The sequence below is a fragment of the Phascolarctos cinereus genome, unplaced genomic scaffold (genome assembly GCF_003287225.1).
Source record: "Phascolarctos cinereus isolate Bilbo 61053 unplaced genomic scaffold, phaCin_HiC Scaffold_4;HRSCAF=312, whole genome shotgun sequence".
Classification (NCBI taxonomy): Eukaryota; Metazoa; Chordata; class Mammalia; order Diprotodontia; family Phascolarctidae; genus Phascolarctos; species Phascolarctos cinereus.
Genome location: NW_027555847.1, coordinates 320,630,559 through 320,644,979, shown reverse-complemented (window position 1 = coordinate 320,644,979; position 14,421 = coordinate 320,630,559). Strand labels below are relative to the sequence as shown.

The 14,421-nt window shown below is 36.8% G+C and overlaps 1 protein-coding gene across 2 annotated transcripts in view; it reads right to left on the bottom strand.

Annotated features, from left to right (window-relative positions):
* The window catches only part of SCAMP1 (secretory carrier membrane protein 1), a 118,811-nt gene that overhangs the window by 17,827 nt on the left and 86,563 nt on the right, over positions 1–14,421 (bottom strand). For both annotated transcript variants that reach the window (XM_020998430.2, XM_020998431.2), the window contains one exon: positions 353–454. In XM_020998430.2, the coding sequence (XP_020854089.1) occupies positions 353–454 (102 nt within the window). The remainder of the gene's footprint in view (positions 1–352; positions 455–14,421) is intronic.

Below are 14,421 nucleotides of genomic sequence, written 5' to 3'. Positions count from 1 at the left end.
AAGGCAGAACAGGCCAAGTGCACAGAGAAGAAATTGATGCTAGAGATTTGCTTTATAGATTTAAAATTTTATTACAACCTGCAGAAAACAAATTGGTTTTTAAACTTCATGTTCAATCTACTTTTAAAATAACTGCATGAATATAATCTTCAAAACAACGACTTAGCCCAAATGTAATCTTTCAACAATATTTTGCTAAACCAAGTTAAAAAAAAAGTTGAGAATGAAAAACCATTTGTACATTTTTACAACATAGCACAAAATTCCTTATCTTTATATCTCTGAAATCTAAAATATTGTATGAATATGCTAAGACCATGAAAACTAACAAAAATAAAGTTAAATAACTTACCAATTGCCCCAGCTCTGAAATCCAGCAGCCTGAAGTACATGTACAGCAAACTGACAAATATACACAAAGAAGAATACAAAGAATCTGAAGGAACTATCACTCCTGAAGGAAAAGGGAAAAAAAAATTTTTTTCTCAATATACTTGATACTTATTACAATGTAACATTAAAACTAACAGGAGTAAACAAGGATCTCAGACCCAAAGAGCCACTTAAATACCTACCACTGAAGAGGGGGGAAAAGACAATTATTTTGTATTTGTGCATATATAGTTGAGGAAAACTTGTGAAAAGCTTTTTTTAAAGTTTCTGAGATCAGACCAATTTAGGAAGTTTTTTTAGTGAATAAATATATAAATTGATGTTTATCTTTTGGTACCTCCCCCCTTAAGAACATAGTGACCTATGACAAATAACTTATTCCAAAGAACTGTAACATTACAGAAATAGATCCATAGGCTCTATGATTCCACATTTTCAGAAAATGATACTTTCTAACAAAAACCAGGAAGATCTGACATCCACATATAAAAAGTGTTTAAAGTAGTATAAATTTAAATGATATTGTCTAAACATTCAATAGCAGTAATTGGAGTTTTCACATTATTTTTACAAACTTTTACTCAGTATTTATTACATGTGAGCACCGTGAGGACAACAACAAAAAATGACATTCCTGTCATCAAGGAGCTTACAATCTGGTAGAGGTGAAGAACCAAGTATATAAATAACTATCACACACTTTAGAATATAATTCATGAACCACAAACACATGGGAAATTTAAGAGTAAATACATAGAAAATACAAGAAGAATAAAATACAAAAGAGATTAAATACATAGAAGAGGCCAAATAGAATGAGAGATTTGAAAAAGAAGAAATAACAATTGAGGGAATCAGAAAAGGTAAGACCTGAGCTAGGTCTTGAAGAAGATTTCCACAGGCAGAGATATGGGGAGAAGCCTACTCCAGGCATGAGGAATAGAATGGGCAAATAGATAGAGACCTCTGAATATAGTATCAAACAATAATTATAACATCAACAATATGAAGTTTACAATTGTCATAGTAAATGACCTCAACTGCCAGGTTGTCTGGGTATTTTATTTAGGATATGATAGAGGATCTAATGAAGTTTTCTGAATAGGGAAGTGACCTATTCATACAATTAAGAATATTATTTTTGGTAGAAGTGTGAATGATGGATTGGAGGGACAAAGGAAGATGAGCAAACCAGTCATTAGGAAACCTATTATAAGAAACTTGGCATGATATCATGATATCCACCTACATGTCGCATCATGATATCATGCTATCTCTAAAAAGCAACTAAAAGTGTACAACTAGAGCTCAATTGGGGGGGGGGGAGCGCCCCTACAGGGTAGATGGAGAAACGAAAAGTTAGGAACTATGCCCAAAAGGGTATAAGACTGTGCCTACCCTTTGACTCAGTAATACCATTATTAGGTCTGCATTCAAAGTGGGGGGGGGGGCAGGTGGAGAGAGACCCAACGAAAAGAAGCTATATGTAAAAAATACTTATAGTAACTCTTTCTGTGGTGGCAAGGAATTGTAAATCAAGGAGATACCCATCAACTGGGGAATGGCTGAATAGCGCTACAAGAAATGAAGAGCAGTATGCTTCCAGAAAAACCTGGAAAGACTTACATGAACTGAAACAAAATGAAGTGCGCAGAACCAGGAAAACACTGTACACAGTAACAGCAATACTGTACGAGCAGCAACTATGAAGAACCGAGCCATTCTCAGCAACACAAAAATCCAAGATGATTCTGAAGGCCCTATGATAAAAAATGCTATCCATCTCCAGAAAAAGAATTGATAGAATCTGAATGCAGGTTGAAGCATACTGGTTTGGGTTTTTTTTACTTTATTTTTCTTTTGTCCATGTTTTCTTTCACAACATGACTAACATGGAAATGTTTTTGTATGACTATACATGTACAACCTATCAGATTGCTTGTCTTTGCAATAAGGGAAGGAGGGGGGAATTTGGAATTCAAAACTGTTAAAATTGTTAAAAATGAAGGTTATAAATTGTTTTTACATGTAATTGGGAAAAATATTCAAAATTCAAAAATAAATAGAAGCTATAGGAGGTGAATGAGATTGGGGAAAATATCAAGAGAGAAGAGAGTGTTAAGAAACAAACCTTGGCAGGGAGGTTCTTCCATATTTAGAGGGAGGAGGAGAAAAAAGTAGAAAAGAAGACCAAGAAGAGACAGACTGGGCAAGACAGGTCAGGAACAGTGCCATGGAAGCCAAGGGAGACAAAAATTATAAAGATGATGCTCAAATGTTGCAGAAAGGTCAAAGAGTAAGAACTGAAAAACGACTATTGGATTTGACAGCAGAGTTCTCTACTGACCTTCAGATAACAATTAAGCATGGTAGGGATGGATGCAACACTGCAAGGGTTTTAAAAATCAGTGGCGCAGGAAAGGAAGACAATATAAATAGACATAGATTAGCAGTAAATGAAAGGGATCAATCAACAAACACTAAGCCCCTACTGTACTATGTGCTAGGCTATAGGAATAAAAGACCACAATGAAATTGTCCTTGCCCTCAAGGAATTTATATTCTATCCAGACAGACAAGTAGGGCAGGTAGATGGCACAGAGAATAGAGCTCTGGCCTTAGAGTCAGGAGAACCTGAGTTCAAATCTGGCCTCAGACATGTAACACTCACTAATTGTGTGACCCTGGGCAAGTCACTTAACCCTGATCGCCTTACCAAAAAGCTTAAAAAAAAAAAGACAAGTAATTAATAAGCATTTATTAAGCATTCATCTCTGCCAAGCACTGTGATAAATGCATACAGTAAACCCCAACACTTACCTTAACATCCCCACATATAAGTAAGTATATACAAAATAAACAGAAGGTAATGTAAGGGGGTAGATACTAGCAGCTGAGGATACACAAAGACAGGATAATGGTTTATAGAAATAGCAGGGTCAGAGTTGGTTTGGTTTTGTTTTTTAAATAAGATAAAGAGAGCTGAGCATGTTTGTAGATGCTGAGGAATGTGAATGAAGATGAGGGAGAAAGAAAGAGGATAACCAAAAGAATATCCCAGAGCATATAGAAGGAATGGGATGGATAGGTTCACTTTGGAAAGGAGCGGACCATCTTATTCACTCAGACTTGAGAGTAAGAAAAAAGGGAGACAAGATTTAAAGTATGGAAGAGGGGAGATGAAGGAGCTCACACCCGATGCCTTTAGTCTTCTCAGTAAAATAGGAGGCAAAGTCCTCTGATTAAAAAAAAAAAAAGTAGGTATGGAATTGAGAACTTAAAAGTTTGAAACTGTAGTCTACAGGATCAAATCCCAACTCCTTAGTCTAGTATAATCATAATCTGTCTCCTAATTTACCTTTCATATCACTATCCTCGTCTTATGTTTTAGCCATACTGTATTTTCTCACCTCCAAGCTGTTCCCCATGTCTGTAATACATTCCCCTTTCTCATCTAGAGACCTGCTGAAATCCTTCTCTTCCTTCAAAACCCAGCTCAGGCACTCACCAGTTACCTCAAAGTGACCACTTCTTTACCTCTGTCACATTCTACCCTACTTCATGGCTACTGGTTTATATACTTTATACAAATGTCATACTTAAACTCTCAAGGCATAAAAGTAAATCTCACTAGCTCACAGAAATTCACTTCACCATTTTATATGACAAGATAAACATTAAAGGCATGCCTTTGCTAAGCATTAAAGCACCAAGAATACCATGGTGGTTGGAGTACCAGGTCTAGAGTTAGAAAGACCCCAGTTCAATTCAATCCAGCCTCAGACACTTACTACTGTGTGACCCAGGATAAATCACTTAACCTCTGTTTGCCTCAGTTTTCTTATTACCTAAGTACAATAAAACCTTGTTTTTAAAAAGCAGTGATAAAGTTTTACTGCAGGTCAAACAATCTCAGGGCACAAGGTTAGAGTTCTGTTTTGTTTTGTTTTTTCCTAATCACATAAAACCCATAAAGTTAGCATGATTATTTCTTAGTACATTAACTGAAGTAAGGATAATCAAATAAAACATTGTTTAGTCTGTTTTCGGCACTCTTGACAATCAGCAGTACAGTCACACCCCAGACCTCTCTCATCAGTAGAAATTGCTTCACATTTATGGTTTTGAATTTTGAGCACAAGATCAAAGATTTACAGCTGGGAGGGACTTTAAAGATCTCCGAGTACAACAGAGATTAAATGACTTGCCCAAGGTCACCCAGCTATTCTTGCCATCTAGCCCAGCATTCTCTCCACTGGACCACCTGGCAGCCTTGTCTGACCAAAACCTTCTTTCTTTCTCTTTCCCTCTTTTGCACACTACTAAAACTGCTCTTATTCCTCATCACAACTTGTAATCCTTTCAACTATTCCTTTTGCCCCAGTTGGTCCCCATCTGGCTTTACTTAGCTCCCTACATAGGTTAACGTAACCTCCGATCAATTCTCAATGCTGATCTTCAACCTTTTCAATCATTTCTAATGAGTCTTATTACACTGTCTACAGCAGCTGTTTTAAATCTTTTCCAGTCTCCTGCACTCTTACCCCCAATTTCCAAATGCTTGTTGGCCATCTTTACTTAAAGGTCTTGCCAGCAATTCAAATTCACTACGTCCAAAACCAAAATCATCGTCTTCCCTGCTAAACAGTTATTCCTCTTAACTTCCTTTTCCCGTTACCCAAATCTTAAAAATTTGAAGCTATCTGATCCTCCCTTTGCTTTCCTCTGTCCTCCAAATCCAATAAATTGTTTAATTTGAACTATGCCAGTTTGAACTGCACATCAACTAGCCCCAACTCTGAATGGCGTGTACACACTATCTCAGCAAGGACCTTTCATCTCTGGAGCAAAGCAAAGATTTATTTGGATGGCTGAAATGCAAAAAGATCCCATGGAACCTCCAAAATTCAAAAGTATTAATAATTATTCGTTTGACCTCCAAAATAGCCTAAGATTCTTAGCTTTCTCCTTTTTTTTTCATTCCCACTGACTCTTTCCGGTTATAACTAGATTTTATCTTATGTGACTCTCTCTAGTTGGACAGATCCTTTTCAGTCTCCTCTGCAAGATCCATTAGCTACTTCTTCCCTATGCTTGGGTGTAACAAGAAGGCTCAGTATTGGGGCTTTCATTTCCCTCTGTGCTCTATTATGATAAACTCAACAGCTTCCCATGGGTTCAACTATTATCTCTAAACAAATAACTCTCGAATCCATACAATCATCCCTTCCCATCTCTCTCTTTCAAAGTTCAGTCACAGATGTCCAAATGCCTGCTAGACAATTTCACCTGGACATACCAAAGACATCTCCCAACTCAACAGGTCCAAAATAGAAATCATTTTTCCTCTTAAACCTGCCTCTCTCCTTACCTTCTCTACTTCCGTTCAAAGGATACCACTATTCTTTCAGTCACTCAAGTTCCCCAATCTTGGCTTTATCCTCAGCTCTCTACTCTTACCACACATATACCTCCAGAACATCTCTCCCACCAGTCTCTCTCTATTCACACGGCCATAGCACCCTCTCATCTGGACTACTGCAAGTCTAACTGGTCTACTATGTCTAATCCTTCCACTCTACAACTCATCCTCAACACAGCTGCAAAATCAATATTCCCAAAGCACAGATCTGACTATGTCACTCTCCTAACTCAAGACACTTCAGGGCTTTCTATTGTTTCTAAGACAAAACAGAAAATCCTCTGGCATTTAAAGCTGATGAAAATCTGGTTCCAGTCCTCCTAAGGCTCTAAGCTAATAACTCAGCAGTCTCCTGTCAGTCTCAAAGTTGCTGCCAAAGTGGCCAATTCAACGTTCCTTCTGCACATTTCATCTCCCACCCATGTGCTTTTGCACAGGTTATCCCTTCTGCTTGGCATGCTCTCCTCTTTGCTCACACCTCTTACGAGCCCTAGCATCCTTCAAAGTTCAATGTCAGGGTCACTGCATTCAAGAGGTTTTTCTTGATCTCCTCAGGCGCTGGCACTCCTACTTCAAAATCACATCTATTCTTCAAGGCCTACTTCTAATGGAACCTTCTTCAAGAACTTTTTTCTGACCCTGGTCCTCCCCACCCTCAGCTAGAAGTGATTTTTCCTCTTATGGCAGTCATTACAAAACCCTTTGTCCTTTAGATATCTATGTACATCTATGTCCCTTCCTTGCATATAAACTCCTAAAGAGCAAAGACTTAGTGCTCTGTTTACAGCAGTCCTTAATTAAGAATTATTCCTTGAATAAACAAACAGGTGAATAACCATGGTACCCAAATGCAATAAAGCTTTAAAATACATCATCTTTTTCTACCACTTCTGTCTTTCCATTTAGGCTGAGAGGATTTTATTTTACTTTTTATATTCTTTGCCCACTATTCTAACCAGGTGTAATCAACATATGTCACATTACTACTTAAAAGAAATCAACTTTGCCTAGCTATTCAAAGTTAAGCAGTGATAGTTAAATACAATTTATAGAATTCTCTCAAATTTGGAATTATTTTTGTCAAAATGATCTTTAATAGAAGCAGGGAAAATATAGCCTGGATAAATCTAGGATAACAAAGATTCTGATACTAAATGCCTTATTTTTTAACAAAAAAGTAACAACACAGAAAAGGAAAACCAATCAGATTGCAGATCAACAGAAGAGTAAGAGCATATGCTTCACACAACAGTCAGAAGGACTTCAAAAACTTATGGCATGAGACTGAGCAGGAGATGAGGTTAATTAAGCAGATGTCCCCTGCACTTAATAAAGAGAGAGATATGCTTCTTAATAACAAACTGTTAAGCCTTTCTCAAATTTTGGTATGATTTTTCTGTACAAGAACAGTTTCTGAAATAGGGTAAGAAATGACACGTTGCTCTGATTTCTAGTTGTCCAGGGGCTTGGAACTGTGACTTTTAACCCAGAGGCCTCTCTCAGTACTCCTAAATTATCCTTCCTTTTTCTCTCTTCAAACCCAGCAAAACCAAACCTTAAAAGTAATTGATTTTATTTAGCTATTAGGAGAGCCAATGATCAGACTAATTCACACAAAGGATATAAATGATCAGCTTCATGCAGGGGTTTCTTAACTTTTTTTGTGTGTCACAGAGTCTTTTCACAATTTGGTAAAGATTAATACACCATTTCTTACAACATATTTAAATACATGAAAATGCATAAAATAAAACACAAAGAATTACAAAGGAAACCAATTATACTGAGATACAGTTATCTAGATTATTATTTTTTTAAAAAACCAAGTTCATGAGGGCAGCTAGGTGGCACAGTGGATAGAGCACCGGCCCTGAAGTCAGGAGGACCTGAGTTCAAATCCGGCCTCAGACCAAACACTTGATACTTATTAGCTGTGTGACCCTGGGCAAGTCATTTAACCCCAATTGCCTTAAAAAAATAAAAACAAGTTCATGGACCGAAGGTTAAGAACTGACTAAATTTGTTAACTATAGTAGGGGTTTGCCTATTTAAAAAAATTAACAGCATAAACTACAGGAATAACAATCCCTCTTTCCCTTCTAACCCTACACCTCTATCAGGCAACAACAGGGGATAGAATCAAGCCTGTTTATGAATGAGAATAGACTCAAAGTACAACGGGAAACTCAAATGTAAAATGCCAAATTATTAGAGTAAATTGCAACAGAAATTACTGAACAACATTCAATAGGCATTTTATGCATACAGCTCTACTTAATACATATCTACTTAACATGTCTTCAATACAAGTGAAATTAACTTTCTTTAGACAGATGAAAGAAGAATAAAGTTAAATTTAACATCCAATTAAATTACATCTACTAGTGTTGGCCAAAAAACCCCAAAAAACTCAAAATGGTAAGGTTTTTTTGAGGTGGATAATCATTACACATAAATTTTTACCCTCCACTATAATCCCACTCAAGGCTATGCCAAAGAAACACAAACTCAAGCAAGGCCCTCCACCAAGATGACAGAGTAAAGGCTTTGAAAATAGGTCTGATGATGGCCCACCTCCTAAGGATTGCTAATTAGGATAAACTTATCGCCAAAACACTGGCTACCAAGTATTAAGTTTTTATCACAACTCATGAAGTCTTTCTACCTAGGCACTTAAGGGTTTCAGATTGATCTCAGTGATGGGAGTGTTCACACACATAAATCACAGGCCCTAGAGGGTAATGTATCCTTGTAAAAGCACTTCTGATTTATATTTTGTTGTTGTTCAATCACTTCAGTCGTGTCCAACTCTTTATGACTCCACTGTGGCTTTCTTGACAAAGATACTGGAGTAGTTTGCCATTTCCTTCTCCATCTCATTTGACAGATGAGGAAACTGAGGCAAATAGGGTTAAGTGACTTGCCCATGGTAACACAGTTCGTAAGTGTCTGAGGCCAGATCCGAACTCAGAAGATGAGTCTTCCTGCCTCCAGGCCCATAACTCTATTTACTTCACCACCTAGCTCCCCCATTTATATAGGCTTGTGGTTTCCAAAGTACTTTATAGAGATTAGTACTATACTCATCAGCACAAGTATCTTTTGATGTGGGAAGGAGCATTATTTAGGAAACTGAGGCTCAAAAACTTTAAGGGACTTGCCCACAGTCACAAAAGCAATTAAGTAAGGACAGAGTGTATTATGACTACAGCAGCAAAATCAGTGTTCTTCTCAGTAAATAAACAAGTTTAGAAAGTATAAAATGTCTTCTTTGTACCAAGGCAGTGCGCTAGGCACTGGGAATACAAATACAGAACTAGGGGCAGCTAGGTGGCGAAGTGGATAGAGCTCTGGCCTTGGAGTCAGGAGGACCTGAGTTCAAATCTGGCCTCAGACACTTGACACTTACTAGCTATGTGACCCCCAGATGTCTCACCAAAAGAAAAAAAAAAGGAAAAACAAATACAGAACTAAACTAGCCCCTGCCTATAGGGAGCTTACATTTCACTAAAGGAATTACTAATTTACTAAAAAAAATTTACTAAAGAAATCACTAAATTACATGAATACCACATGTTCACAAATAAACAGACTGAAGACATATATAAAACGTGATGGGTGGGCAGGAGATATACACAACTAGGAGAATCAGGAAAGGCTTCTGGAAAGGGAGCTACTCTTTCCAAGAAATAAAGGTAAGGAAGAAGAATAGTGGAGGTTTGGGGAGATGGATGATCTTTACGAAAACATGGAGGCTGGAAAAGAATAGCATCTGCCAAGAACAGTAGGCACATGGCCTTTAGAAAGATGGGTGGGAGCCAAACTGTGGGGGCTTTAAAAAGCCAAATAGAGGAGTGTGTATCCTAAAGGCAAATGTAGAAAAACTGAAGCTTCCAGAACAAATGAAAGACATTGTCAAGCCCTACAATTCTGGAATACCTCAGGAGAAGCAGTGTGGTGTAGGAGGCAAACATTCTAGAGGTGAAGTCAGGCAAGACCTGGATTCATAGTAACCTACCTCCTCTACTTAACAGCAGGGTGAAAACGGGTAAGTCACTTAATCTCTCTCTAGCCTTAGTTTCCTCTTCTGCAAAATGGGGTAATAAAATGTTTTTAAAGTCTAAAGAACTTCCAGCTATTCTTGTTCCTACATGACAACCCTGTGTACAGTGAATGGAAAGAGTGCTGGATTTAGAGAGAATCTGGGTTCAAATTCTGTGTTTACTATTTACTACCTTTGTGGCCTTGGGCAAATGCTTAAATTTCTCTAGGCCTCAGTTCCCTCAAACTCAAATAGAAACAGATCCCTACAGGCTACACACTGACTTTAAAAACCATACACTAATGTTAAATAGTATTTTTATTTATCTTGTTAAGTATTTCCAAATTTCATTTTAATCTGCTTCATTCAGAGACCTGAGTTTGATACCCCTAGACTAGAAGAGCCTGGAGGTCACAGGCTCTAAATTTATGATCTATGAGCTCTGTAAAATTTTCTGAACTTGGAAATTTATCTCTCTAAAAACAGGCTAGTTCCTTCAACTCTCTTGAACCTGATCCTGACTCCCAATCCCTCACTGTTCTCCCAGTTCATCATGCCTGTTCTCAATTCACTTCCCTCACTTTTCAGCCAGTTCCACAACGATCATCAGAATGTTGATAATTAATTTCTTTTTTTGGTCAGGGAAATTAAAAGACAGCAAAGGATGGTGCAATGAACAAATGCACGGAGGGATTAGGACCTACATCATAGAAGGGACGCTGAAGCTGAAGAAATCATAAATCATTTAACTATTAAAGGATAAATTCTCATATTCTTATTGAATGCCAGCAGAATCAATTCAATAAAGAGAAAACCATCTTTCAGATTTTCTGTACTCTACCAAAGTATGACAAGAACATTAAAAACACTAACCAAAGACTAATTTAAAAGCGAATTAGCATTTTACAATGATGAGGTTAAAATTCAGAAGAGAGAGAACTAGAAGATGGTACCACATTTATTATTATAATACAAATTAAGGTGGACAAAGGCAGATAAAATGCCGGGGAAAACAGGTTTGACATTGATTAAGAAAGCAAGTATCAATAGGAATGATGTGAAAAAACTCAATTGGTTTTCAAGTTTAAAAATGTTGCCATTCTAATGCTATCTGTAAAATTTTACAAAAAATAAGCATTTAAGGTATATTAAAGCTCAGTGTCATAAAAGACATCATCATGGATCAGGCATTATTACATTTCTCATTAACAAAAAGGCAATACATTTATGCAATCTTTTGAGGAAATTTTTCAAACATTTCAAGATGTACTAAGTGCTTAGAATGTAGGAGGTACTACATTAGGACCTGACTGCCATAATTACCTTGGATTTTCTTGCCAATATTCTAAATACTCTATAAAAACGTATAGTTTGGCTATTTCAGAATAGTTGATCATACCATAGGCATACAACAGAGAACCTGAGTTGGAAGGGACCTCAAAAGCCATCTAGTCTATCTCATACTAAAACAGGAATCCACTCCATAATATCCGGGTCTGGTACTCACCTCCTTTTTTAAAAATCCACCTCCATCAACACCTTAGGGACCAACAACTTCCCAAGGCAGCAGCTCTTTCCACTTTAGGATGGCTCTAGGACCATCACCCTTATATAAAGTCTAAATGTGCCTCTTTGCAACTTGCACCCTAATCTCTCATCTACACGAAAGTCCTTCAAATGCTTCACGTGAAACAGCTAGCATGTTCCCTTGGGTCTGCTCTTCTCCAAGACAAACTCTATCCCCTGTTCCCTCACTGATTTTTATGTAACATGATCTGTTTCATTTTACGTGACTTTACAAAGACCACTGAAAGTGGCTCAGCAATTTTATCTGTGAGTTCTTTCAAAAACTGTGGTTGTAGTTCATCTAAGCCTGGTTAACTAAATCAAAGCCAGTTAGGTGCTCTCTTGGTCATTTTTGTTCTATCTTCCAATCCCATGATCACTGCTTTCGCACAGTAAGTATAGATCACCTCTGCTCTCTCTCCACCTCTTGCTACCATTATCCCATCTCTCTTAGTTCATGTTCCTCTGCTTTTTTTTTTTACCTTCCTCTTTTTGAGAGTATAGTTAAAGAGATTTTTGTGGTTGGCTTTAATGTTCCTTATCAGCCACAGCTCATTCTGAGCTTTAACACTCCTGATACTGTTTTCATTGGATTATGCCAGGCCTCTGCATTAGTTATCTACATTCTGTACATCTTATAACCATTTTTAATTAGTTCTTATATAACCCAACTGATTTTTAAAAATCCTCCCCCTTTTCTTCCTCATCACAATTATTTTCTGTTTCTTCAGAATTTCATTCATGAGAGCTTTCTTTCCCTAATGGACTGACTTCCCCTCTAGAATTTTAATGCCTTTGAAATGTGGTCCCCTAAAATATAGGGTGCCTGCCAGACTACACTTTCCTCACCTTCTTCATCACAAATTCTAATGATGATCAGTTCTCCACAACATTCTCATCATTTCCACCCTTGCAACCTTTTCCTTTTTATTGTTAAGAATAAACATAGCCATCCCCATGGCTGGTTTCATCACCTTCTGAAGAATTAAGTAAGCCAGTTGGGCAGAGAGAGCTCCAACAGATATCTAGGTGACTGTGAAATTGTCCATGACTACTATATCATATCACCATACTAAGCTCATGATCTGTTTCCCAAACTGATCAATTTCCTTTCTGTCCAGATCATGGTAGTATGTGATACTATCACATGTTTCTGGCTCAGGTGAACTTCAAATATTCCCTCTCTACCATGCTTTCTCTCTCTGGGTTCTTGGATTTCCTCACGTAAATGTGAGGAATTGTTACTTTATGGTCACCCAACAGCATGACTCCAATTCAGTAAACATAAACCTACTACATACCATAACACCAATTATCTACCAAATACTTTAAATGTTCAATCAACTTTATCGTAAATTTGTGAAGGCAAGAAAAGTGTAGCATCAGGGTACCTAGATTCAAGATCCCTTACCTTTTAAAAAAAATACAAGTAATCACTAATTTATCTGCTTTAGGATTTCTATAGTCTTTAAGAGATCATATCTCATATCTGTCATTAAATGTTTAACTAGTGATCACAGGATTCATAGGGCCTTTGATTAAATTTAGCCCACAGATTTAAGGGAAAAAAAAGAACCCTAGAATAGTTAAGTAACTTGTCTATTGGTTGATGACAGGTAGTGAATAACAGAGCTACAATTCCAAGCCAGGTTTCCTAACTCCAAATTCAGTGCTCTGCTGACTACCCCAGGCTGCGTCTCTATCTAAACTCAAGTATTAATAGTTTTATAACTGCTAAGAATTCCCAAGAGCACTTAATTAGTGAAGCAGGTTTAAGGAAACTCAAAGTTTGTCCCTTGGGTAAGGAAATGCCAAAGTTACCCTCTCAAGAGGTATGCTAATAACATCTGCTTAAGCTTCTCCATAAAATATTCTTCTCTTTACCCTAGAAGTCTAAAAAGTGAAGCTTAGCTAATTAACTTCTTCAAGGTATGTTATGAATTATACTGACACTTTTTAAAGTCAGGGGAAGGCAGGCAGAAGGGAAGGAGATTGCCAGTGATCACTAAAAAGCTATGGTCAGGGTTCAGTTAAAAACTGACATTGCTAGGGTAAAATTCCTGTCCCCAATATCTTTATTTCAAATGGCAAATTAGGCTACATATCAAATTCAGGTGTGTGAATCCTAATGCATTTAAGTAGATTCAACAGAACAAGGTACAAGAAAATGGATGAGATTCCAAGATAAATACCTGTAAAGTGAGTCTGGACTAGAAAGTCCTAGCTCATATTCAAGTATAAAATATATACTTATAATTCTCTGGCTGCTATTCTCCTTAACCAACTGTTTAAAAATAAATAAGATAGCCTAAGCTTCTTTGTGACAGGTCCTCTTTCTCTAGCTTCACAATACTCTTTCCTTACATCCTTCTTCCTCTTCCTCCTACCTCTTTCTATTCACTTTCTTCATTTTACCCCATCTCTGTCCAATATACTTTTTTATTACCCAGCACACCTTTCCTACAACCTTGCCTCTCCTTTTCCTTCCATTTTAGGTTCAACATGGAAAAATTCAAGCTAATTATAAAAAAGGGTAAGATACATAAACATTAAAGACAACCAAGTAAAAATAAGTTTATACAATTGTAAGGATTAGAAAACTGAATCTGTTATTTAGTTGTTCATGGTTAAGTGTATTAGTATTTTTTTTAATTGTAAAGTAAGGCAGATTTCTATATAAAAGAAAAATGAACACCAACAAACAAGATTTTTTAAAAAGAAAAAATGTCATTATAGCCTCTTGACAATTTTGTGTTTTGTATTTCTCTGTTGACAAAAATTGTACACTAGCCTCTTAAATTTTCTAACATACAGCAAATATTATATTAGCCAAGGACTAAAGTAAGACATTTATTTTTGTTTCAGTAAAGCTACCCTAAGGAAAATAAAGGAAAAGTATGGCATACACTTGTAAATCGATTAGATTTGATTAAAATTAAAATGAAATGACACAGGAAAGCACTTAACTATTACTTAAGTTTATATAACCATACAGGAT